The 24,939-nt window shown below is 43.5% G+C and overlaps 1 protein-coding gene across 15 annotated transcripts; it reads left to right on the top strand.

Moving 5' to 3' along the window:
- Window positions 1-5,178: 5,178 nt before the first annotated feature.
- Window positions 5,179-23,505, top strand: HNRNPF (heterogeneous nuclear ribonucleoprotein F). Of its 15 annotated transcripts, none has more exons than XM_043476938.1 (5): window positions 15,768-15,920; window positions 16,731-16,868; window positions 17,548-17,646; window positions 18,659-18,718; window positions 21,576-23,505. In XM_043476938.1, exon 5 carries the CDS (start codon window positions 21,645-21,647, stop codon window positions 22,887-22,889), a length of 1,245 nt encoding a protein of 414 aa, XP_043332873.1. In that variant the 5' UTR covers window positions 15,768-15,920; window positions 16,731-16,868; window positions 17,548-17,646; window positions 18,659-18,718; window positions 21,576-21,644; the 3' UTR covers window positions 22,890-23,505. The 15 variants fall into 15 exon arrangements, with proteins under 15 accessions (XP_043332863.1, XP_043332874.1, XP_043332859.1 ...); XM_043476934.1 differs by having other exon boundaries at window positions 21,594-23,505; XM_043476939.1 differs by lacking the exons at window positions 15,768-15,920; window positions 16,731-16,868; window positions 17,548-17,646 and adding exons at window positions 5,195-5,267; window positions 7,279-7,383.
- Window positions 23,506-24,939: the final 1,434 nt, after the last annotated feature.

Raw genomic sequence — 24,939 nt, forward strand, 5'->3', positions numbered from 1 at the left:
GCCTGCCTCTTGGGATGCTCTGACAAGAGCAAGAGCTTTAATGATTCCTGATGTGAGGCTGTCTGTGATGCAGAAAAGTTTTGGTTTCTCCTTATACATAAGAGGAGTAAGTCCTATCCTTTCCTTCTCTGTTTTTTTCCCCCCACCTTTGTCTCTCATTACCACCTATACACCAAACCACTTTAACTGACTCTTAACTTATAAACTCTAATCCCCCTTTTTTGTCTGTTGTAGTTCAGAAACTTTCAAAGTCAACATTGTTAAGCACTCCTATTATGAGGATAAAGATCTCAAATTTATTCTAATTTTCCAGGATAAAACTGGGGACTCATTTTTAATAAATGAAATGGTCAAAATGAAAATGTTAGGACACATTGCTGCTTAATAAATCCCAAGTGATAGAGAACTTCTGACAAAAACATAGGTAATGAAAATGCTTAGGGACGTTCCTGGTGGTCCAGTGGCTAAGGCTTTGCACTCTCCCAATGCAGGGGGCCCAGATTCCATTCCTGGTCAGGGAACTAGATTCCACACACCACAGCTAAGATCGAGGGCAGCCAAGTAAATAATTTTTTTTTTTTTTTTAAGAGAAAGAAAATTCTTAGCATGTAGTGAGCTCTCAAAAGGAGGACTGCAACCCATATGGCCTGGGCCCACACTTCTGTCTTGTCACTTCTTTGCCATATGAATTGAGGCTCAAAAATCGCTGGCCAACCCTGGCCTCCGAGCTCACTGGACCATGGGGAGCACAAACTCTGCTATGAAGAACCAGAGACAGGAGTCTGCACCCCAGAAGCAGCTAGTATGGATGCACGGAACTTACTGCCAGGCTCCTTTCCACTTATCTAGTCATGATAGTTTTGAACTAGAAGCTGCAGTGGGAAGGAATTGTTTTAGCCATATTATCTCAGCTCGGGTATCACCAAGTCAGATGCAGATCAAGAGAGAAAAACCGGAAAGAATTTTACAGTGTTTTGTACTCACAGCTCCTGGGGGAGAACACAGCATGCCACCCAGGGCTACTTAGGGGAAGCACTAGGTCAGTCACACTGAAGAGCAAAGGGGAAGTGTGGGCAAGGACTTTTATTGTGGTTTTGTGGGAAGGAAAAGAGAGCAAACGGGTGTGGGGTTGGCTAATTTGAATAATTTCAGTAGGTTCTTAGGCACAGGGACTGTCCCTCCTCTGATATCTGGCCCCAGGGCAATTAGGGTGAGCATATGTTGGTCCCAGAGTGTGAGGGCCTGATAAGAGTGGTGTTTGGTGATACGGACTTAATCCGCTGTTTAAGAAGAGGAACTGACTAACTTCTAGCTAGGACCTCCAAACTGGATCAAGATGGCACACACCTACCCACCCAGAATGGGCTTCCCAGGTGGCTCAGTGGTAAAGAATGTGCCTGCCAATGAAGGAGACAAAAGGAGACTCGGATTTGATCCCTGGGTTGGGAAAATCCCCTGGAGAAATGGAGAAATGGCAATTCACTCCAGTATTCTTGCCTGGAGAATCCAATGGACAGAGGAGCCTGGCTGGCAACAGTCCAGAGGGTCGAAAAAAGTCAAACAGGTCTGAGCATGCACACCCACACAAACTATACTATAGCAAGCAATATTCTTAAAAAAATTTTTTTATGCAAATGGAATACATATTTTGTTAGCTTTCTGCTTTCAAAGCTTCAATATTCCTGACTGACTGTATGTACATATTATCTTCAATTTTTTTCTCAAATTTTGAAATATGTCATCATCCAAAAATTGTATTCTAGTAATTGCTTTTTAGAGTAATTACTTTTAGAAAGCATCTCAGACACTGGTTTTTCTGTAATTTTTGGTGCAAAAAACAATGAAAGGAAGTAGTATGCCAAAATCTCTTAGATTTTTACAATACCTGTAATTTTCTGTATGTTTTAAATATTCCATAATTTCTGAAAAGTGGAGGTTACTGAGAGAGAAAGAGAAAAGCTGCAAGCTGCCCTATATCCAGCAAATTTTTTTTCTAGTTATATTGAGATCTAATTGGCAGATAATAGCACATCTTGACGCAGATGAGGTTTCCTCACTCCCGAGGCCCCACAGAAGTGAAAGAGTCTAACTGTACATATCTTAGGATGGGGAAAAGACCATGGAGGCTAATGGGTGACAACACAGAATGGTGACAGAACTAGGCCCAGCTTAAGTCAGGCTTTGTTGATGACCAGGCCTGCTGTGGAAATAAAGTAAGGGCAGCCACACAGCACTGCCTAGGACCACACAACCCCACTGCAGTCTCTGGCGAGACAAAAAAACCAATTCAAGCAAGTAACCATCAAGCTCATGGGGTGCCATAACCCCTATTTTACTATTTAACACAAAGTGCTGTTTGAAAGAACTGTAAACTATCCCCAAAGAACTGCAAATAACCTAGGGATCCAGTCTTCTGTGGTGGTACTGCCACTTCAAAGATGCATTTTTTCCTATGTTGGTCAAAAAAATTAACCAGACAAGGCTGTGACCGCTGAGCATGCTGGTGTCCCACCTGGGTTATCTCATCCTTCATCTCTGGCTACTACAGCACCTGGCCTCAATGAGAAACATTCCATTTGGACTGGACCTATACTGTGGCTGGGCAGTTCAATACTTTATTTCATTCTTTCCTTCCTTCACATGGGAAAGGGAGGCAGAGTAGGCGCTTGGGAACTAACCCAGAAAGACCTATCTCTCACTGGCTTGAGAGTGCAGTACTTAAAAGACGGCAGACTCTGAAACCAGAGTGTCTTAGCGCTGCACTCTGAAACCAGAGTGCCTTAGCACAATGCCCAGACCTGCTATCTACAAGCCAAGTAATTTTAGGAAAGTCACCTAACAATTCTATACCTCAGTTTCCTTCTACTAAGTAGTTATAGTAACATCTTGGTGGGTTGCTATGATGCTTAAATGAGATTAAGTACTCAAAACAGTGGAAAGCACAGTGCGGGTGCAATACATGCTTGCAAAGACTCTTCAGCCATGTCTGACTGTTTGTGATCCTATGGACTGTAGCCCACCAGCCAGGCTTCTCTGTCCATGGGATTCTCCAGGCAAGAGTAATGGAGTGGGTTGCCATGCCCTCCTCCACGGGATCTTCCTGACCCAGGGATCAAACCCTTGTCTCAGGCATCTAACTCCATTGACAGGTGGGTTCCTCACCACTATCCCCACCTGCGAAGCCCAAAGATGCAATACAGGTTCACTGTTGTTATCACCACTGCCATTTGACAGATAATGTGATTGTAAGAACCTTCTCTGAATCTCTGTGATCCTACCTATACAGATGCTCTCCTGGGAAAGAAGGGGTGAGAGGTGTAAAGTTTAATGGGTAAAGTGTTCTTTCAAGGGGTACCAACTGGGAAATTCTAGACAAAACTCTATACTATTTGCTAGTGGTTTCCAGACATGAGCTTATTTTTAAAATTCAAAATAAAATACTTATTAAAAGGTATTAAATTTGTGATAATAATCTACTTACATAAACAACAGGAAGTAAACAGGCAGGTCCATCTGTAAGAGGATACGTCTTTGGGTGATTTTCATTTGTGGTGAATTCAACTGTTTGTAAATCAGATGGTAGAGGTGCACTTGTGCAGACACTCTCAAGAATCAAAAAAGATGTCTTTTGATTTCAGAGCCTGGGTGAAACACTTTTGTGGACACAGATGTGAAAAGAAAAGGTGGAGGCCTCTAAGGTCCCACAGCTGAGGAGGTAGTCCATGTAGACTAGCTGTGGGCAAGCATCTTCCAGTTAGTGAGATGAGATGTACATCTGTTGAAAAGGTCTGGGATCTGTGGCACCAGTCTGAGCTTTCTGTGGAAGAAAATCCACACATGACTGTGCTGGTGCTCACCTGCAAAAGATTTCATAGTGGACACCTGCGATGACTCCCGAGGAGCAGGGGAGGCTCAGTATCAGGCCAAGGCCCCAGTCTTTCATTTACAGAAGGCCTCTAAGATTACTGCATCATGGATGAATGCTGGAGAACTGTCAAACTTGATGAGGGGATCAGAAAGCCCCATGACTCAGAGGCCTGCTTAGTGCTTTGTAGGAACATGTCTTATTGGACCTGATTTCAGTCTCTAAATTCTGAAGCTTTTTTTTTGTATAATTTGAATATTTGCCTCAGATTAGCTACTTGTATTTTCTCTCCAGAGTCAGACTTTTCTATAGCCTGACCTGTGATGGAGTCATTGGATTTCTTACAAATAACTTATTTGATTTTTGAAGAACCTGTTTTCTGTAATTGTGCCTCATCAGTTTTAATTTTCAAGTCCTCTTGCTTTTACTTTTCTTTCCCCCTTATAATCAAACTCTGGTGACAAACTGTGCTTCTTCCTTTTCTATAGTAACTACTCATAATGGCAACCCACTACAGTATTCTTGCCTGTAGAATTCCAGGGACAGAAGATCCTGGCGGGCTAAGGTCCACAGGGTCGCAAAGAGTTGGACACGACTGAGCAACTAACACTTCACTTTCACTCATAATCTGACCCTATACCAAGCATCCCCTTATTAACTGGTGGTTTTTAAAATAATCTTTTACTTAAGCAGTGATGAGTGCCTTTATATCTTCCTCTTAATGGAAGCTCCAAAAATCAAATGATAATGATTATTAACCCCAGAACAAATTAAAGAATCTACTCCACTGCCTCAGGCAGGGTAGCCATTTCAGTTACCGTCTTGCCAGTCTGCTCAGGGGCTCTGACTGAAAACTAATTTGCCTCGGGGTCCTGAGGGCCACCTTTAGCAACCTTGGGACTTCTCAGCCTAAGAGATAATCACTTGAGCAACCCCAGGTCAACTTGCTAATCCCTCTCTAAACCCTGCCCTCGGAGCCGCCTTTATCGGTTTCCGGTGTTCTCGGTTCCCTTTCTTCACTCTCAGCAGGAAATAACTGTTTTTCTTCTTTTGCCCTGGCCTTCAATCCAGGCGTCCTTTGGGCTCAATATGTGGGGTACTCTCCCAGTCAGTAGCTATTGCGGCTCAAAAGGGCCCCATTAACCACCCTGGAGAACTCGCCCGGATCCCGTCACTCCCCTCCCAGCAGCACCCCCACTCTGCGCGCCCCCGCTCCGCACGCCCCTGCCCCGCCCTACTACTAGCCGTCCAATCCCCGGCTCCGTTCCGGGAGCGTCACAATGGCGCCCCCGCGGCTCCGCCCCCGGACGCCCGCCTTGGAGACCCCGCCCCTCCGCGGTCTTTGCGTCTTTCCGGCTCCGTCTTGGAAGTGGGACTGCGCCGCGTCTTGTTGGAGAAGCAGGTGGGATTGTGCGGGGAAACCGGGCAGCTTTTACGCCGGGAGCCGGGAGGGGGTCGGGGGCGTGAGTTACTGGGGCTCCTGTTCCTGGGTGCTTGGGCGTGGGGCCGAGGAGGGGTAGGGCACTCCGAGAGCTTTAGGGCTTCCGGAAGCGCCAAGTGCGCACAACGGGCGGGGGTTGTGGACTCGGGCCTGCCGCGTGCCTGAACCCGCCCCTCGGGGCCCCCTCTCGGGGCGCGCTGCCAGGGGTTTCCATGGTGATGGTAAACAAGCCTCAACTGCCTCAGCCACAACTGCCAAGTCCCTGGCATTCCACCCTCCTCTAGGTGCTTAGAGGGACGACCAAGGTGCCGGATGTGAAGAAAAGCGGGGGCGTGGAGACTCGGAGCCCGAGGTGAGGGGTGGGACAGGCGGTGTCCGAGGCTGGCATACCAGGGACCGGCTGGGAACTTGGCACTTGGCATTGAGGGCCGAGGGACTGAGATTTGGGGGTCAGCGGAGGCGGGAGCTGGGGTGAAGGGCCTCACACCCGGAACCGATTGGAGTCTGGGCCTACGGGGGGAGTTGGGACCGCGGGGCTGAGGTTTGGAGTCGGAGGAAATGGAATCTGAGGTCAGGGGCTGTGTATTCAGGGACCGACAGGGTACTGAAAGGGGACTCGGCCCACTGAGGGTGGGGACAGCGGGATTGAGATTTGGGCTCGAGGGAGGTGGATTTGAGGTCAGGGGCCTTACATTCCGGCACTAGACCGCGGGGCTGAGGTTTGGGCTTGGGGAGGCAAGGAGGGGTAAGGAGAGTCTAATGCGGACTCCAGAGGAAGCAGAGCCCTAGCGCCTCTGACAGGAGTAGGGTGGGAAGACCAGGCTACCGCTCGAGGAGGGTCATTTTAAAATGAAAGCGGTACGTACTTGCACGTGGCTGAACGCGTCCACGAGTTGAACTAGTTTGGACCTGACTCCTCCCCCCTCCCACGTTCCCGCTTGCCGAGCCTCCACTTTCGAGCGTTGCGGCCTTTTCTTCCTCTCCGTGCGGTGTGTGTTCCTTGAGCCCCATCTTCATTCGTCTCCTGCTGTCGGAGGTATCCTTCCTGTATTTTGGTTGAAATTCTAGTTCTCATTGTCTTGGCCTGGTGACCACACTTCTACTGAGCTATCTTAATTTGGCCGTTTCTTTTTTCTTGTCCTGAACTACTTTTATCTTTGAATGTGCTTTCTGCCCGTTCTTGCCTGAGCTCAAGAAACTTCTGGACGCTGTTAGCGCTGCGCCTCCACCTCCCTGTTCCCGCGTGGCTCTCTGAGGGCGGCGCCGGGGCCCGGGGGAGGCTTCGCGAGTCACGGGGACCCGACTGCCCTTGGACCCGGGTCTTTTACCTGAACGGTTGGAGAGGCCGTAGGACTCTCCCCTTTAATATGTACTCTAAAGGGGCTCTCAGAGGTTCCCAACAAATAACCCCAGACTCTGGAGAGCCGCCCCACCCCACCCCCCACTTCGCCGGGCACCAGCGAGTCCCGCGTCCCTTGGGACGCCCTTGGCAGTTTTCTACCCCTGGAGGTCCTAAGACGAACCACTGTGCTTCACTAACTGTTTTCGAGGTTGTGGGGGGAGAGCGCCTGTCTGCCACTGCGGCCGGGTGCTCGGCGGGAGAGCGGCCCGCGAGCGGCCATACCCTGAGGGGGGCAGTGCGGCCGCGGTGGCTTCCGGGAACCGCCGGCTGGGAGGGGGAGGGGCGCAGGCGGCCGGCGTTGGGGGCGGGCCTGGCGTGTTCCGACCCTCGTGGAACTTGAAGGGTTGAAGGCGGGAAATCTTTTAAAAAACACCATCGAAACTATCCATTTTACTATAATTGTCAGTATTTCAGTCACGTTTTTAAAAGTTGACTGTTTCTGAATTTCTAGTAAAAATGAAAATAGTTTCGGGTTCTCCGGTCAGATAAAAACCTATCAGTGAAAAAGCCTATCAGTGAAAAGTGATATTTTCAGTGCTTATTTTTAGGCCTTTTTTTTTTTTTTTAAAGGTAATTTCTGCGCTTAATGAATATTGAGAGAGATCGCTTTGTTACTGGTGTTTAGCAGGTTCATCCTTTGCCTTGGGGGATCTCATCTTCCTGTGTGCGTTCTCTGTAAGTTGATTCGGTTTTTTATTTCCGTTTTATGGTGTCTGTTTTTTAACGTTTATTTTAGTAACGTTCTTTTTGTATTATTTGCTTTTTGTTGCTTTTTTCTTTTAACTGGCAAGTGACTGGTTTTCACTTGAGTACTGTTGTTACAGAGCTCCCTTTAAACATAAAATAACTGAAAAAATGTGAGTTGATTTGAGGAGAGTTAGTCCTTGTTTTGGCCGAAACTGAGGGAGAGTGTGGAGAGAAGGGGTGTGTGCCCTTTGGTGTCGGTTCCTGGAGACACTACAGAAATGGAGGGGGCCACCTTCCACAGAGCTGACTATACCACCAACCTGCCCTCTCCAATCTGAGCTCTGGTTCTCAGATTCTTTGTAGAAACATATTAAGTGACCCTTAACTGGATCCACCCACAGAACTAGGTGTTTTCCCACATTTTCTGATCGCATGCTCATGACCAGTTTGCAGGGAGGTGTTACTGTGTTCTCATCATACAGATGTGTCTTAGGGATATAGGTGGGACTGGGACGCAGGTCTCCCTGAGGCTTCAGTCCTCTACCATGGCCCCTGCCCCTAGTTAGCTGCCACAAAGGCTCTTGAGGAAGACAAAAAACGGGGCAGAGGGAGAGCCAGGCTCATCCAAGACCAGCCTGGCTTATTTTACAACAAATCCCAGGCATAGTAAGATTTTTATTCATCATTTTGTATTTCTAAAGACTTTTAAAATATAATCGCAATACCATTATCACACCTAAAAAATAATTCCTTGATAGCTAATACTCAGTGTTCACATGTACCTGATTGTGTAATATTTTTATATAGCTGGTTGGTTTGATTTGGGATCCAAACAAGTTCATTATATATTTGGTAGATAAATATCTCTTGAGTTATGTGTTTGTTTGTTTTTTTAATGTGTGTTTGTTTTTTTTTATTATTTGGCTGTGCTGGGGTGCTGCATGCAGGATCTAGTTCTCTGACCAGTGATGAAACCTGGTCCCCCTGCATTGGTAGCACCATGTCTTAGCCACTGGACCACCAGGGAAGTTCCCTTTATATTTTAGGCTAGAGCAACACTGTCCAATAGAAATACAATGCAAGTCACATAGTTTAACATTTTCTGATGAAAAGAAACATACAGTTCACTTTAGTAATTTAGTTTAATGTGATATATATATACCTTAAATAGATCCAAAATATCACTTCATCATGTAATAAATTTTCATGCTTTTTTCCTGAACTAAGCTTTCAGAATCCAATGTGTGCTTATTTTATAGCACGTCTCAATTTGCACCAGCCACATTTCAATTGTGACAAGAGGCTCCCTTATTAGACAGTGATGGTCTAAAGGTTTTCTATTTTTAAAGTTTCTTCTTATGCAGAATTCAGGTTTTGTGTCTCATGTAGAAATCTTTTCTCACACTCTGGGTTTTTCTGACTGCATTTCCATGGAGCTGTTTGAGTCTCTGTCCTCTGCATTTCCTGTAAAATGTTAGTTAATCTCTATATTGCTGTTCTGATGCCCTTGAGATTTTTTTTAAATATTGCATTGGAGGTGTTTTGTACTCCTGCCAGAGACACTTATTGGTTGGTGTCCTTTGTGATGTTGGCAGCTATTGATTGTTCTCTAGATGCATTGTTTTGTTAATTATTTCCAAATCTGTGATATTTTAATTCAGTACTCCTCCTTATTTATTAGCAGGAGTACTCCTATAAAGAGGAAATTTTCTTTACCATTTGATTACTCTAAGATGTACTTTTATAAAAGGCAGGTTAAGGTTTTGATTTTTTTAATATTTATCAATATCTAGCATAATGAATTGAATCTTTAGTATGTGCCAAAATCAGTAATTTTTCTGGTATCATTATGAAGTCATGGATTTTATCATAGAGGATGTGTTTAAATCCATTGTAGCTTTTATTCTCTTTGATGCTCACATTATTCAATTTTTGGCTGATGGGAGTGCCTTTAAGATTGGTTCCTGACTTTCCTGACTCAACTTCATAGTCTTTGGCTTATTGAGTTTAAGATATAATACTTTCTTAAGTGGATCCATCAAAGTTCATTCAACTGGACCTCTAGTGATGGGCAATTGGGTTGTTCTAGTCTTTTCGTATTAGAAATAGTGCTGCAATGCTTGATTTACAATTCTAATTTATCTTATGTGGCGATGAGCATCTTTTCATGTCAATATTCTATCAATTGTCAATATCTCTAGCCTTTTAAAATTTTTTTGGAATGTTAGACTTTCTCTTTTTAGAAGCTCTCTATATGTTAAAGATATTAACACTTTGGGGGAGTAAATTGCAAATGTCTTTCCCATTTTATCAGTGGTGTTTTTGCATAGCTTATGCTATTTTTAGCCATGCATAAGATGTTTAGGTTGGGTTGTTTTTTTTTTTTTTTGATGTGTGTATATTTGTAACCCTATATGTGAGTCATAATCAGACAAGCTCTCTACTTCCAGTGTGAAGAGGAATTTTGTAATTTAGGATATTTCTTAGCATTTCTTAGAAACATGAAAAATTCTTAGTTAACTCTTATTTTACCTTCATTAATATGACATCAGTGATTGACTTTGAAATGAATTACAGTGGGATTCTTGGAATAAATCCAACTTGATCATGATGTATTAAGTAGCTTTGTGTATTGTTGGATTTGGTTGTCTTATATGTTTATGTAGGAATTTTTCATGTGAGTTCTGGATTGAAATTAGCCTGTGAAACTGTATAAACATTCTAAAACTCTTGGAAAAATCAATTCCAAGTTTATTGTAGATTAAAATGTTTACAAATGTAGATGAAGACAACAGAGCCTTTAAGTTTAAAAAATGTCCATATGGCCTTGGGCCAGGAGAAAGATCTCTGAAATGACACAAAAATCGATTCTCGTTTAAAGGAAAAATGACAAGAATGAAAAAATTCTAAACTATTATGTTTTGTCTTAACAGTATGCCTTTTCAAAAGTCCTGCCTATACAAATATTAGAAATTCCTACCACATTCTGTCCTTTTAAGTTTATCTGCACGCAGGGATGGTCCACAATTCACATCTCCAGTCTTCGTCTTCACCCTACTTGAGGTCTTTTCTGCTTTACTTAACAAATATTTGGTTTGAATAGTGCTGTCCAATAGAATTATGATACAAATGCTTTTTTTTTTTTCATTTTGATATAATTCACATACCATACAGTTCACCTTTTTAAAGAGTACAATTCAGAGGGTGTTTTTTTAATTCACAAAGTTGTAAAAAGCCACCACCACTAATTCCAGTATATTTTTCTTGTTTGACTAATTATAGTTGATTTCTAATATGTTAATTTTAGGTGTAAGCACAGTGATTCAGTTATTCATGTGTATATTCTTTTTCCTTCAAGGTGATTACAAAATACTGAGTATAGTTCCCTGTGCTATGCAGTTAGATCCTTGTTGGTTATCTATTTCATGTATGTATATGTTAATTCCAACCTCCTAATTTACACCCCCTCCATTTGGTATAAGTTTATTTTCTATGTCTGTGAGCCGCCTTTCTGCTTTGTAAGTAAGTGTGTCTTGTTTTTAGTGTCTACCTATAAGCAGTATCATATTTGTCTTTCTTTGTCTGGCTTCACTTAATATGATAGTCTCTAGGTCTATCCATGTGGCTACAAATGGCCTGGTACATATTATGTTGAAACATTCCTGGAATAAATTCCACTTCATTATGGCATATAACCCTTTTTATAGGTTGCTGGATTCATTTTGTTAGTGTTTTGTTGGGATTTTGCATTTATGCTCTTAAGGGTTATCTTGTGATGTCTGGTTTTGACGTCTACAAGTGTATTAATTTGCTAGGGCTGCCATAACAAAGTTCTACAGACTTGGTGGCTTAAACAGAAATTTATTGTGCCATAATTCTGAAGGCTAGAAGTCCTGCATTATGGTATCAGCAGGTTTGGTTCCCTCTTGAGAAGCTTGAGGGATAATATGTTCCAGACCTCTCTGTTTGAATTTTAGGTGATTGTCTTCCCTCTGCTTTGTGTCCACATTGCCCCTTCTTCATTTTGGAATACAGACCACATTAATTATGTCATCTTTAATTTAGCTATCTCTATAAATATATCCAAGTCCGGTCACATTCTGAAGTACTGGGCTATCTTTAACATAAGAATTTTGGGGACATAATGTTCAGCCCATAACAGGGGTAATTAATACTGGTCTTGTAGAATGAGTTGAGAAATGTTTTAATTGTTTATTTTAATATATTGTGATTAGTTCAAAACATCCAAATTATCATTTCAATATGTAATGAAAAAATTGAAAGTGAAGTCATTCAGTCGTGTCTGACTCATTGTGACCCCTGTAACCTGCCAGGCTTCTCTGTCCATGGGCTTTTCCAGGCAAGAATACTGGAGTGGATTGCCATTTCCTTCTCCAGGGGAATCTACCCAACTCAGGGATCAAACCTGGGTCCTCCCGCATTGCAGAAATATGTAATAAGTATTTTAATTTTGTTTTTTTCCCCTTTCTTTTTTGGCTGCACTGCAAGACTTCTGAGATCTTAATTTCCCAACTAGTGATTGAACCCTCACCCTCAGCAAGTGAGCAAGCAAGTGGGATCCTATCCACTGGACCACCAGGGAATTCCCTGCAATTCATTGTATATGTACTAAATTTTATCACTTGCGGCACTTCTTAGTTTGTTCTTGCCACATTTCGAGCGCTATGGGCTACTGTATTTTTATCCTTTGTACCTAACCTGTTCTTTATTTCAAAGCAGTTTTCCTTTGCACTTTAAATGTAGGAGTTTACCAACATATGCTCGGTTTGTGTGTTTTTAAAGTATCTGGGGAGCTACACAACAGTTTATCTTAAGCCAGGAAGGTTTCCTTCCATTCTTTATCTCTTCTCCTGCCTCCATTTTGTCTTTTTACTCTGCAATTCCTATCATTCGCATGTTTCTTCTGTCCTGTCTCCTCTTATATGAGTTCACTGAATTTCATCTCTTCCCCCTTGTTTTTTTTTTCCCTTTGTTTTGAGCTTATTTCTTCTATTTGGTTTTCCAAGCCACTAACCTTTCTTCCATTATTGACCATAAATCAAAACTCAGTTTTTAGCACTGGAAAATGTTTCATTCTGTGTTCAAGTATCTGAATTTTTTCTGTTAAAATATTTACTAAAGTTCAGTGCAGTACTTTTCCTAGAAAACCATTCTAAGCTGTTGCCTGACTTGTATTACTGTTGCTGGAGCCTCTTTGAAGTACATAGCCCTGTTCCTTTGCTGCTCTTCGCTCTGTTCTCCACTTCCCTGGCCTAGTGTGCTTGTGGTCCTGAGCAGTGAACATTGAGCACCAGGAGCTATAACTGCCTCCATTCCTATGGCACCTGCAGGTGATCTGACCTAGTCCCACGAGGAAGTTCCAGGCCTCCTGAATGGACTGTGGGCGTTTGTTAATACAGGTGATAGATATTTCCCTATGTTGAGAACAGATTTTAGCACTGGAGATCTAGTGTTTCTTTTTTTATGAACTGCCACACCTGATATTTTTTCTGTTCTAAGTTTAGATCTTGATCCTTGAGTCACCAACAAAATGCAGTCAATATCATGGAACAACTTTTTGTTTTTTATGTTGGCTAAAAAATTGTTCCTTGTGTTCATTTCAATACAGACATTATAGATATGATCATTTCAAAACAAACATTACAGATATGATTTACCTAGCATTATATTGCACTATTTTTGCTTTTTAGTTAACACAGCTTTTGAGAAATAAACACTGGGGAAAACAGTGTATTATTATCCCAGGCTTAGCTACTATTAGGTAAAGAGCCTAATAGTCTAAAGATAATGGAAAACAGCCTTCCTGTTGCTTTCAAATTATGACATATCCTCTTTGACATATGAAAATGTAATGGCAAACATTTAAAGTGTCAGTGTATTTTAATCACCCATCTGTAGCTTTTCTCTTTTTTAATTGAAGTTAATGTACAATATTGTGTTAGTTTCTGGTGTACAGAAAAGTGATTCAGCTCTCTATACCTTTTCATATTCCTTCCCATTATAAATTTTTACAAAGCAACTAACACCAAAACATATCCTAACAAATGACTGCATTTTAAAAATATAAATAATTTGAACAAGTATCCAGGGGGAAATAAGTAGGTAATGTACGAAGCAAAAATAGAAAACACGGTCTACTAACTTATACTTTTAAATCTTACCTGTATACCAGGGTAAAAATGTTTTAACATTTCTACCCCTGTTCATGCTTCTGATCTGTTTAAATGTCATTGCCTCAGAATCCTTATATGAGTTAACCCCGATTTTCTAATTTGGGGTTATTTCATAATTTGTCATCAGATGTTTATTCTTTATTGATTCCTAGTCCACCGTTCTGTGGACTTAGCACAGTGCCTGCATCTTGTAAGTGCACAATATTTCTGGGTTAATGAATGACTTGAGATTGAGTAAATTTTATCCTGCTGCATGTCACTCAAATCCTTTGACACAGTTGAGTTTCCACTACAATGTTTTTTTGCAGGGTACCATCAATTCTTCCAAAATTTGTCTTATCTCTTCCCATCTAGTTTCCATGCATCTGTTCCCATCATTCATTTCCAGAGAGCAGCTAGATTGTTCTGTTGGAAAGCAAAACACTTTTCCATTGGTCTTAAAGTAAATAAAGCCCAAAATACGGTATCAGGCCTTCAGGGCTTTGGGGGAATCTTGTTCTGTTTCCCTCATTGATCTCAGTCCTGGCTGCAGGTGTTTTGGGGTGTTTTCTGTCCCAATACTTTGCCCTGTGTATTCTGTACATGTTGTTCCTTCACTGGGCAGGAACCCTATCGTGACTGATGAATTATTAACACTCAGCTAGCCAGTGTCACCAACCAGTTAAGCCAAGAAAGCGTATATAACACTACTAAACTGAAACAAATACACTGAAAAAAGTGAGAAAATGGATGTCAGTCATGTAAATTACCAAGAATATGTTTTGAAGAGGATTTTAGGAAGTGACAAAAAAAAAAAATAAATGCTCAGGAAGCATTCAGGGTACTCATTTCTGTAGGTAACTCTTTCCCCAAACAAACCAATTTTGTGACTTAATTTTTCTTCAGAATATTCTCTCTTGAATGTATGAGTTTTTAGTGTCTTTCTCATTTCTGTGGGATAGCTGCATTTTAAATCCTATCACCCAGCTTCAATAGCTACCAGTTGTGGACAGTTTTTCTTTACATCCCCCATTTACTTTCTACTTAGAGATAATTTTGAGGCAGATCCCAGCCATCACACCATATTACCCACAAATATTTAAAAATGTATCTCTAAAAAGTAATGCCTTTCATTTTAGGATAGCTAATTCTGTAACCTAAGTAAATAAAATACTTTAATATCAAATTTCTAGTCAGTGTTTAGGTATTTCCAAAATTGTCCTATATTTACCAATTTGTTTGAATCAAGATCCATATATTTCCCATATATTGTGAATCCTTGATAATCCTTGATAATTCTCTTAAATTTCTTTTATTCAGTAAGTGCTCCCTTGAAGCTATCTTGATGAAGGACAGGCTATTGTGCTTATCCAGTTTCCCAGTCTGCAAACTGCATTATTACATTTTCATTCCTTTTTCTCTATAAATTCTGTAATTTGTTATCTCTAGTAAGCAGGTTCTTAGACTTTAAAAGATAGAGTTTATTACTAAAAATATTAAACATACACAAAAGACAATAGTATAAAACTCCATGTACCCATTCCCCAGCTTCAATAATTACTAAATAGTGGCCCATGTTGTTTCGTCCGTACTGACTCCCACCACTCAGATTATTTAGAAACAGATTCTAGATAATCATGCGAGTCTCTTAACGACTTATAAGAAATCACAGCAACAAAGCTACAACTAAAATTTTATAGTTTCTTCATATAAATTCAAGTCACTGCTAACATTGCAATTGCCTTATAATTGTTTTCCAGTTCATTTGAATTAAGATTCAAGTGTTCATAAAATGCAATTGTTTGCTAGGTTGTAAAGTTTTAAGAATTGCAAGTTTTAAAATTAATCCTTTTAAACTGAAAAAATAGTTATATGACTGCTCAAATCTACAAAACAAGGTACTGTATATATCTATATACAAAGAGGGTTCTACCTTTTGTTCATTAGTTTTCATTCGGAATTCTTTCCTGCCTTAAAGAGTTTGTGTTTTTTGTTTTAATTTTACGGTTTCTCCTGCCTTAAGAGTGGTGCCGGCCACTCCTCCCCTCCCCTCCCCTCCGCCCGTACTCTGGACTTTTCTCTACCCTGGCACCTCTCCTGAGAGCTCACTCAGAACGGTCTTCCTCGTTGCTTTCCTTCCCTCCTCCCACTTCCTGCCTGGGCCGACCGCGCGGCCGCACCTGCAGGACGCGTTTCCATTGGTGACATCTTGGCGGGCCCGCCGGTGGCACTTCCTCCTTTACACCCCGTGACCCACGTCCGGCTCGCCGCCCTCCCAGTCACGCGGCCTCTGCCTCCGGGACGCAGCCCCGTGCGCCGGCCTTCCGCACTCCAGGCCCCGGATCCGTCGTGGTGAGCCGCCGCCAGCGGACGACCCCCGCCCGCACTCCCCCCAGCCCCCGCGGGTCTCGGGAACTCCCCTACCTCCTCCCGCGCAGCCGCCCTCTACCCCAGGAACTCTTTCTGCCCTCTCCTCGCTGCCCCAGGAGCTCCCCCTCCCCCACCTACCCTGCGTCCCCAGGAAGTCCCCCCGACCCGACCCGGGAGCTCCGCCTCCAGCTCCAGGAGCCGCCCGCCCGCCCCCGCCTCGGGTCCCGGGAACTCGCGGCTCCACGGAGCCCCTCGGATTAGGGAGCTCCGCCTTCTCTCCCCTGCGGCTCCGGGAAGCCCGGGCAGGAGAACTCTTTCCCACTTCGCGAACACTTTTGCCTCTCTCGGCGGCCTGAAAACTCTGCCACCCTAGTGAGTCCCCGCTGCCTTGGGAGCCCCCTCCCACCTCGTGCCCCTGGAGCCTAAGTCTCGTGACCTTCCCCTCCCCCCACCTCGCCCGGCCTGGCAAGCCTCTCCCTCCCCCAACCCGTAGCTCGCCCCGCCCCGGAAGCTCCCGCTGACCCCGCCCAGGCCCGTGGATGGGGCGCCCTGTCGTCGGGCCTTCCTGTAGGGCTTTGCCGACCCAAGGCTGTCGGGTCGACGGTTGGAGGCCGAGCGAATCACTTCACGTCCCAGTGCCCCCGCCAGCAGCCTAGCGTCCGGGACTGATACCGCGCTTCCCGCCGAAATCGCTCAGACGCGCCCCTGGCGGCCCGTGGCCGCGAGCTTGAGAGCGCAATTTCAAGCCTGGTACGAAGCGTTTGCCCCCAGCCAGTTGAGTTTCAATTTCAGGTTAATAACAAAAGGAGGTGCACCTGGCCTTTCCGCGGAATCTTCTCCGTTTTTAAGCGTCGGGTGGAGTTGGGGGTCCTTTGGCTGTAAACTGCGCTTGCTGGTTGAAAATAGAAATCGGTCCTGCTCTCTTCAGCGGTAAGTTTTAGGGCAGAGTCAACTGCGTAATCCTGAGGCGGCGTCTCCCGCGGACTGTGATTTAAGAGGTAGAACTTTCTGATTAATTAAGACAGCCACTGCAGTCTGCGTGCTGGCAGCTGTAGGTTAAAATTCATTTACAAGTAAGGGCGAAAATGCTGCTCAGGCTCCACTGGGACACGGATAAAGCAGGGTGAAGCCAGGGAGCTGCTGAGTTCCCGTCCCTGAATAGAAACGGTGGGGGCGCAGCTTCAGCCGCCCTGTGTACTTCGTAGATAAACCTAATCAGTCGGGCGCTGGAGGTGCGCCCTGTTTATCTCGATGGGGCTACCTGGATCTGAACTAAATCCTGCCTAACCAGTATAGTATAGAGTGAGGTAGAACTCTTGTGGAATACCTCCTGGGAGCAGTTAGATATGCTGAATCTCGGCCCGGGCCCAGATCTATTGTTTTAGAATCTGCATTTTAACAAGATCCTTGGGTGGTCTTTGTGCACACTTAACGTCCTAGACCTGTTGCGGGCAGGGGGGTGGAGTTGCGCAAAATCAGTCTCCAGGTGCTGGACCCAAGAGTAGTGTTTGTAACACTTGGCCCCGGCGGTGTCGACGGGCTGTCGGGGAGCCGGGTGGGAGACCAGTGTATATCCTTAACGCTTGAACATGTGTGCGCCATGGTTCAGCCACTTGGGAATCGGTTTCCTCGCGTCTGACTGCCCCTGGGTTTGCATGTCCGAACAAGGGCTTTTGGTCTGCGGACCACTCTGGAATGAGCAAGTAAGGTAGGTAGCAGGGTGATAAAACCCAGGGTGATAAAAGCCCAGACCACTAAGGTGACTGGGCTTTACCCTTTAGATTCTACTCTAAATAGAGAGGAGAGGAGAGGGACAGTTGATGAAGCCTCTTGAAAACCCTCGTCTCGAGAATTTGAAACTGTTAAAATCTTAAATTGTAGTACTTTATATAGGTTTTGCTCCCCCAAAGTAGTATGTCATGTAACAGGATGCAAGACAGGTACTGTGTCTACGACAACAGGCTCAGGGGAACTGACTTTTCTCAATTCTACGGTTCTAAAACTAAGAATGTGCTTTAACGAATTCGCTGGACATACCAAAGTCTGCGGACAGCTTTATTCTGTGGTTGATGGTTTTCCTATTTTAAAACATTTAAACACTACCTCCCCTCATTCTTTCTCAGATAAAAGAGCAGTGTTAGATCAAATACAGGTCTCAAGAAATGAAGTTATTAAAAACAGGGGAAGGAACATCTTTTTAATATCTCCACCCAGGCCTCCAGGGATGTTTGCAAATTGTAAATACTGTTATAGCAAACTACTTTTGCCTGGAGCACGCAACTGTGAACACTGCCTGGTCTCCAGTGCCGATCAGCGGCGCAACTCCTCTCCCCCTCCCACCTTCTGCTTCCGGGAACTGCTCCTCGCCCCAGCCCCGCCCAGAAGGTGCACCTCCCACTCTGGGTATTTAAATTTTCTTACCCCTGTTAGGGTTTTCTGTACAGAATGCGCCTTCTGAGTAAATCTTTCAGGGCAAGTGGGAGGGTTCCAGGCTGTTATTCTCTGTATTACCCTTTGAAAAACTTAAACCTTTCCAAAGCTGTTGGGGTGGGGCGGGCGTGTACCTACTTTAAGGCAACCCAGCGCTTAAGGCTTGCTATAGCCTGGGCTCTGACTTCGGAGAGGAGCTCAGAGCCGGTCTCAGCCAGAGGATTGCTGCCTCTGCACTCTCCGGGAGTGCTGGGGCATTAAGACAAGATATCCTTGTCGCTCTTTTTTAGGACGATTCGTTACCTACCTGGAGTGTCTTCGACTGTGGGCATCCCCCGCTGTTCTTTAAGGTGAGCTATTTTAAGAAAACTAATTCTCAGTTTATGATTGATTTCTTGATGCAGAAAACTTCCTGAGTGAAGATTTTTTTTTCACTAGCTGTAAATCTAATGTTGAGCAGAAAGTCATTTCTCATTTCCACAAGTTTTAGTTAATGTTCTAAGTACTGAAAGTCTGCGAAGAATCCAAATGTAGAGGATTCTGAGGTCAAAAGTAAGGATATTGCTTTATGTATTAGAAGTACATTCGTGTTTTGGAAAAGTGCTCTTTTCGCTTTATAATTTTTGTTTTGGGCACTTTAATTCTTACATGAAATATTTGTTCTTTTATACTTCCTGTGTTTTTTTTTCTCCCTTCTGCTTGTCTTTTTTAATCTAACCAGACTGCCATATTCTAGAAGGTGATGTTGGCCCCACGTGGCCATCAGTTAATCTCTTGCTAATCTTGGGCCTGCTGTGCTGGGAGTGGGACTACAGTGACCTACAGAACAGATAAGTCTGTTGCTGCGAGCCTCTCAACGCAGTTGCAGAGTTTTAAACAAATTATGAATTGTTTACCTAGAATGCTCTGGGATCGTAGGATAGATTTAATTTATTGGGGGGGGGCGGGGAGAAAGTCTTGTGGAAAAGTTGGTAAATATAAGCTGAGACCATAAGGATTAGTGGGATTTGGCTAGACAGAAGATTGGGTGGGCTATCTTCCGACACATAATTACTATGTCAGTTCCAGTGGAGCAGAGAGCCTGCCACATTTCAGGCACAGAGAAATACGGAAATAGAGGTTTGTTTGCTTTCTAATGCAAGTGTGTTTCAGGTCAAAGTTTCAAGGCCTGAGCACCCCCTTGGCCCTGTGGTTTGTGTTCAAGACAGTGGGGAGCCACTGAGGTGTTGAAACAGTAGAGTGACATAAAATTACTCTTAAAACAGCTACAGGTTGGGCTGGCACAAAGGATTGGAAAAGTTGCTGATGTGAATGTCTTGGAAAGGGCTTGTTGGTACAGGAACTAGAAAGGGAAGAAGGTGATGCCCAAAGATGATGATGATTTGATATTCAAATCATAACGTCAAGCAGTGTGCTAGGGACCAAGGAAAGATATGAGAAACCTTTATATTTGTTGGGAGTCAAGAGTTACTGAATAGAATTTACACATGGATTAGGAATAGGATTAGGGTGGAGAATGGGATCACCCCCTAAAGAAACGATGAGCTCATTAGATTTAAGGGCTTTCAAGTTGTTCAAAGATTGCTTCAGTTTCATTCTAGAGCTTTCGGGTGACAGGTAAGGCCATTTATGCTGCAACCAGGGAACTGTAGAAGAGTTTCAGAAAACAGCCGGTTGAACTATGGAATGGAGTTTGTCTAGGCCAGTCTTGGCCTTGGGGAGTCTAAGTTTAGAAACTTGTGTGTCCGGAACCCAGAATTGGCCCTGGACGTAAAAGGAACAGGTGAGGTTGCCTGTAAAAAGGGGACCAGTGATTGTGTATGGTTAAACCTTGGGGAAGAGGCAGAGTACCTAAGGAATTAACAGGAAAACCAAGAGCCAAGGGAAGAAAGGATTTCCAGAGAGAATGGTGTTAAATCCTGTGGGCACAGAAGAGATGGAGATAAAATGTTTCTTTTCTTGCCATGGAGGTCCTTGGCAGAGTGAGATGTCCCACTGGTTTGGTGGGGTAGGGTGGGGCGTGTAAGAAGCCTTTTTGAGGATGAGATTTCACTGAAAGGGAAAGCAAAACCAAGTAGCTAGAGGCAAAATTGGTATCAGGAAAGATGTATCTTAGGGGGCGATTAGAAATGAGGAAATCTTAATAAGGAAAAGAGTGTTCAGTGAAGTTTGTGTGAAGAGGGAGATTCCTTGGGGTGGGTGGAGTTGACCAGAGCAGAGCCACAGATAAGAGCTCAGCTACAGAAGAAGCAACTCCTTTGTTTATAAATTTCTAAAACTTGCTCTGATTAGCTTCACCAGGTCTCTATTAAAGCGATTTACTTTTCCTTTTCTTAGCCTTCATGCTTTCTAGTTTTAATTGTGGCGTTTTTAGACATCTGTCCATGTTTTGCTCTAATAGTGTAAATATGCCATGCCATTTGAGATAGTTTTGGGATTGATATGAGGTAAGATTCTGTTTTATCTTTTTTCTGTGTGATAATTAATGTGCCTAGATTTTTTTTGAAAAGGCATCTTTTACCACTGACTTAATAGCTACATCTGTTATACTTGATATCAAATGACAATTTCATAAAACAATTTCTGTATACTTGTGCCTGTTCTGAATATATTTTTGGTGCTATCTGTATTTTTATTGTCCATGTTATTCATATATTGGTGTCTGACTCAGCTCCTGCCTTTCAGAATGCTGCCCTTCGACATGGATTTGACCTTTACTTTTTTTTCAGCTTGGACTCTGGGTGTCAGGTGCCACTTACACTTCATGGCACTCTGTTAGGAGGGGCACCTGTCATGCCTCTTGTACAATGAAGAGTTTATTCCCTTTCTAGTCCCTCAGTGAAACACAGCGAAGTATGTGTTACATTGAAGAACGTAATGTGTTTTATTTTGTTTTTTTGGGGGGATCATGCTGTGCTGCTTATGGGACTAGGGATTGAACCCAAGCCATAGCAGTGTGAAACTGAGAAGCATATAATTTGATTTCTATGTTTGCATCACATATAACTGATACTCTGCTGATGGACTTACCTGTTTGTTTGGATATGTCTTAATTTGACCTCACCATTGATTGGGGTTTTGAATAGACAATGGGACTTCCTACCTACTCTCTTGCCTTTTACTTTAGTAATGCAGTAATAATAATCTTGTTTTTCTTTAGTTCCATGTTCTTGTTATACATGTTAAGTGAAAATTTATGTAAAGTAGTTTTTGCTTTCTTTTCAGCCACACAAAGCTGCACCCGAGCTTGTTTGACGTCTGCTCTGTCGAGTGTCCATGATGTTGGGCCCTGAGGGAGGTGAAGGCTTTGTGGTCAAGCTCCGTGGCCTGCCCTGGTCCTGCTCTGTTGAGGATGTGCAGAATTTCCTCTCCGACTGCACGATCCATGACGGGGTCGCAGGTGTTCATTTTATCTACACTAGAGAAGGCAGGCAGAGTGGTGAGGCTTTTGTTGAACTTGAATCAGAAGATGATGTAAAATTGGCCCTTAAAAAAGACAGGGAAAGCATGGGACATCGGTACATTGAAGTGTTCAAGTCCCACAGAACCGAGATGGATTGGGTGTTGAAGCACAGTGGTCCAAATAGTGCTGACACTGCCAATGATGGTTTCGTGCGACTTCGAGGACTCCCGTTTGGATGCACCAAGGAAGAGATCATTCAGTTTTTCTCAGGGTTGGAAATCGTGCCAAACGGGATCACATTGCCTGTGGACCCCGAGGGCAAGATTACAGGGGAAGCCTTTGTGCAGTTTGCCTCACAGGAGTTAGCAGAGAAGGCTCTAGGGAAGCACAAGGAGAGAATAGGGCACAGGTATATTGAGGTGTTCAAGAGCAGTCAGGAAGAAGTTAGGTCATACTCGGATCCCCCACTGAAGTTCATGTCAGTGCAGCGGCCAGGGCCCTATGACCGCCCTGGCACAGCCAGGAGGTATATTGGCATCGTCAAGCAGGCAGGCCTGGAGAGGATGAGGTCTGGGGCCTACAGTGCAGGCTATGGGGGTTATGAGGAGTACAGCGGCCTCAGTGATGGCTACGGCTTCACCACCGACCTGTTCGGGAGAGACCTCAGTTACTGTCTCTCTGGGATGTATGACCACAGGTATGGAGACGGCGAGTTCACTGTCCAGAGCACCACTGGACACTGCGTCCACATGAGAGGGCTGCCCTACAAAGCTACAGAGAACGACATTTACAACTTCTTCTCCCCGCTCAACCCTGTGAGAGTCCACATTGAGATTGGCCCTGATGGAAGAGTGACCGGCGAAGCTGATGTTGAGTTTGCCACTCACGAAGAAGCCGTGGCAGCCATGTCCAAAGACAGGGCCAACATGCAACATAGATACATAGAACTTTTCTTGAATTCCACAACTGGGGCCAGCAATGGGGCATATAGCAGCCAGATGATGCAAGGCATGGGGGTGTCAACCCAGTCCACTTACAGTGGCCTTGAGAGCCAGTCTGTGAGTGGCTGTTACGGGGCTGGCTATGGTGGCCAGAACAGCATGGGTGGATATGACTAGTTTTGTAGTAGAGTTATTTCAGTCAAATTTTCACAGGCAGCCAACAAGCAGTGAAAAGCAGTTATTACTCTAGAGGAAGCTATGGGACCCATTTTGCACCATGAGTTTGTGAAATCTGGATTAAAAAATTACCTCTTCAGTGTTTTCTCATGCAAACTTTCTTCTAGCATGTGATATTGAGTAAACTAAAACTATTTTCAGCTTTTCTCAATTAACATTTTGGTAGTGTACTTCTGGAGTGATGTTATCTGAGTTTAAAGTAGTTTTAAGTATGTTAAATGTGGATCTTTTACACCACATCATCGTGAACACATTGGGGAGGTGTGCTTTTTTGGAAAACTCAAGGTGCTAGATCCCTAATTCAAAGAGGACATTTCTCATGTTTGTTCATTCTAGTTTATTTTCATTTAAAATCTCTTAGGTTAAGTTTAAGCTTTTTAAAAGTTAGTTTTGAAATTTGAGACACATTACTAATACTGTAGGAATTGGTGAGGCCTTGACTTAAAAAACTTTCTTTGTACTGTGATTTCCTTTCGGGTGTATTTTGCTAAGTGAAACTTGTTAAATTTTTTTGTTAACTAAATTTTTTTCTTAAAATAAAAAGACTTTTTCACAATGACTGGCACAGACTATATACTCACCAACAAATAGCAAAGTGACTTGGGTGGTTGAATTTAATACTGCTGTGTTACAGTGTGAATTTTAAATTTAGCACTATGATTTCCCTTGTGTTCTTAAGGCTAAATTAAAAGTCAAATTTAAAAACATTAAACATGAGTGGAAATGGTGACTAGAAACTAGAAACATAGAGTTCCAGTTTTCCTGTGACTTTCTATTCATCAGCCATTTGTAATATCCTGCTGTTCCTTTATACTAGGGTGGCACCTATTCATAGCTAGGGGTCTTTAGTTTTTGGTGCTACATACATTGAGTCATTAGCCAAATTTTATGGTTTTATATAAGATGTGCTGTTTGGCACAGTCTCCCGTGTTTATGATTATAGGACACTCTTGGGTTACAGTTACTGGTTATTGCAGGATATGCATATTCTGAAGTTTGAGACCTACATCCAAATTGTTGGTAGAAAATTGTTTATCTAGCAGTGGGAAGCAAATTTTAAATTTCAGGTAGCTCTGCACACAGCATTACAAATCACATTAAACACTATCAAGACTTTAACGTGAGAGAATTTCACTTCATGGGTGTTCATTTTCTCAGCTTTATTTTTCCACTTTAGTGACTAAACAGTGTAGCCCAAATCCAATAAGTCTATAGGTAGACTAGAGAGAACCTTAGGCCTTTCCTAACTTTGTTGAACTTAATGGCCCCACCCTGTCATTCTTCCCACCAGTCGTCTGCAGACTCAGATGGCAAAGATACAGTGGCAACATCACCCAGGAATGCCAGAGCTAGGGTGCAGTGAAGAGGCGAAGGTTTAATATAGAGCAGTGAAGTTTCAGGGAGTGTGTTTATTCCCTGTAGATCTTTGCAAATTTAAGGGTTCAAATATGGAAGGAGTGGGCTTCATGGGTGGCTCAGATGGTAAAGAATCCACCTGCAGTGTGGGAGACCTGGGTTTGATCCCTGGGTTGGGACGGCCCCCTAGAGGAGGGCATGGCAACCCGCCTTACTTGGAGAACTCCCGTGGACAGAGGAGCCTGGTGTGCTCCAGTCTATGGGGTCACAAAGAGTCAGACAAGACTGACTAAGAACAGTGGGCTCTAAGAACCTGGGGTAGGAAATCCAGAATGTGCTGGATGACCGTAAATCCCACTGCAGCTGCAGTGCTTACCTGCCTCTTAGTAGAAGACTTGGTCACCTCACCTGAGGTATGTGGTTGATATGAAGAAAATATGTCTCAGACTCTCCTCCAGGAAATGAGGTAAAAATGTTGGTAAGCCAAATCCAGCCTGCCCTGAAAATGGTTACCATTTTGATGGATCAGTTTGATGGCAGGGAACCCCAGTTAAGGTTAAATCTCAAATCTATTCTTCATAATAGACCTGCAGTACAAAATACTGCACTTGTTTTCTAGTTTTGTCAAACATTG

The sequence above is a fragment of the Cervus canadensis genome, chromosome 8, assembly GCF_019320065.1.
Source record: "Cervus canadensis isolate Bull #8, Minnesota chromosome 8, ASM1932006v1, whole genome shotgun sequence".
NCBI lineage: Eukaryota > Metazoa > Chordata > Mammalia > Artiodactyla > Cervidae > Cervus > Cervus canadensis.

Coding starts and splice junctions, on each gene's coding strand:
- HNRNPF (XM_043476928.1), top strand. CDS start 21,645: ATGATGTTGGGCCCTGAGGGAGGTGAAGGCTTTGTGGTCAAGCTCCGT.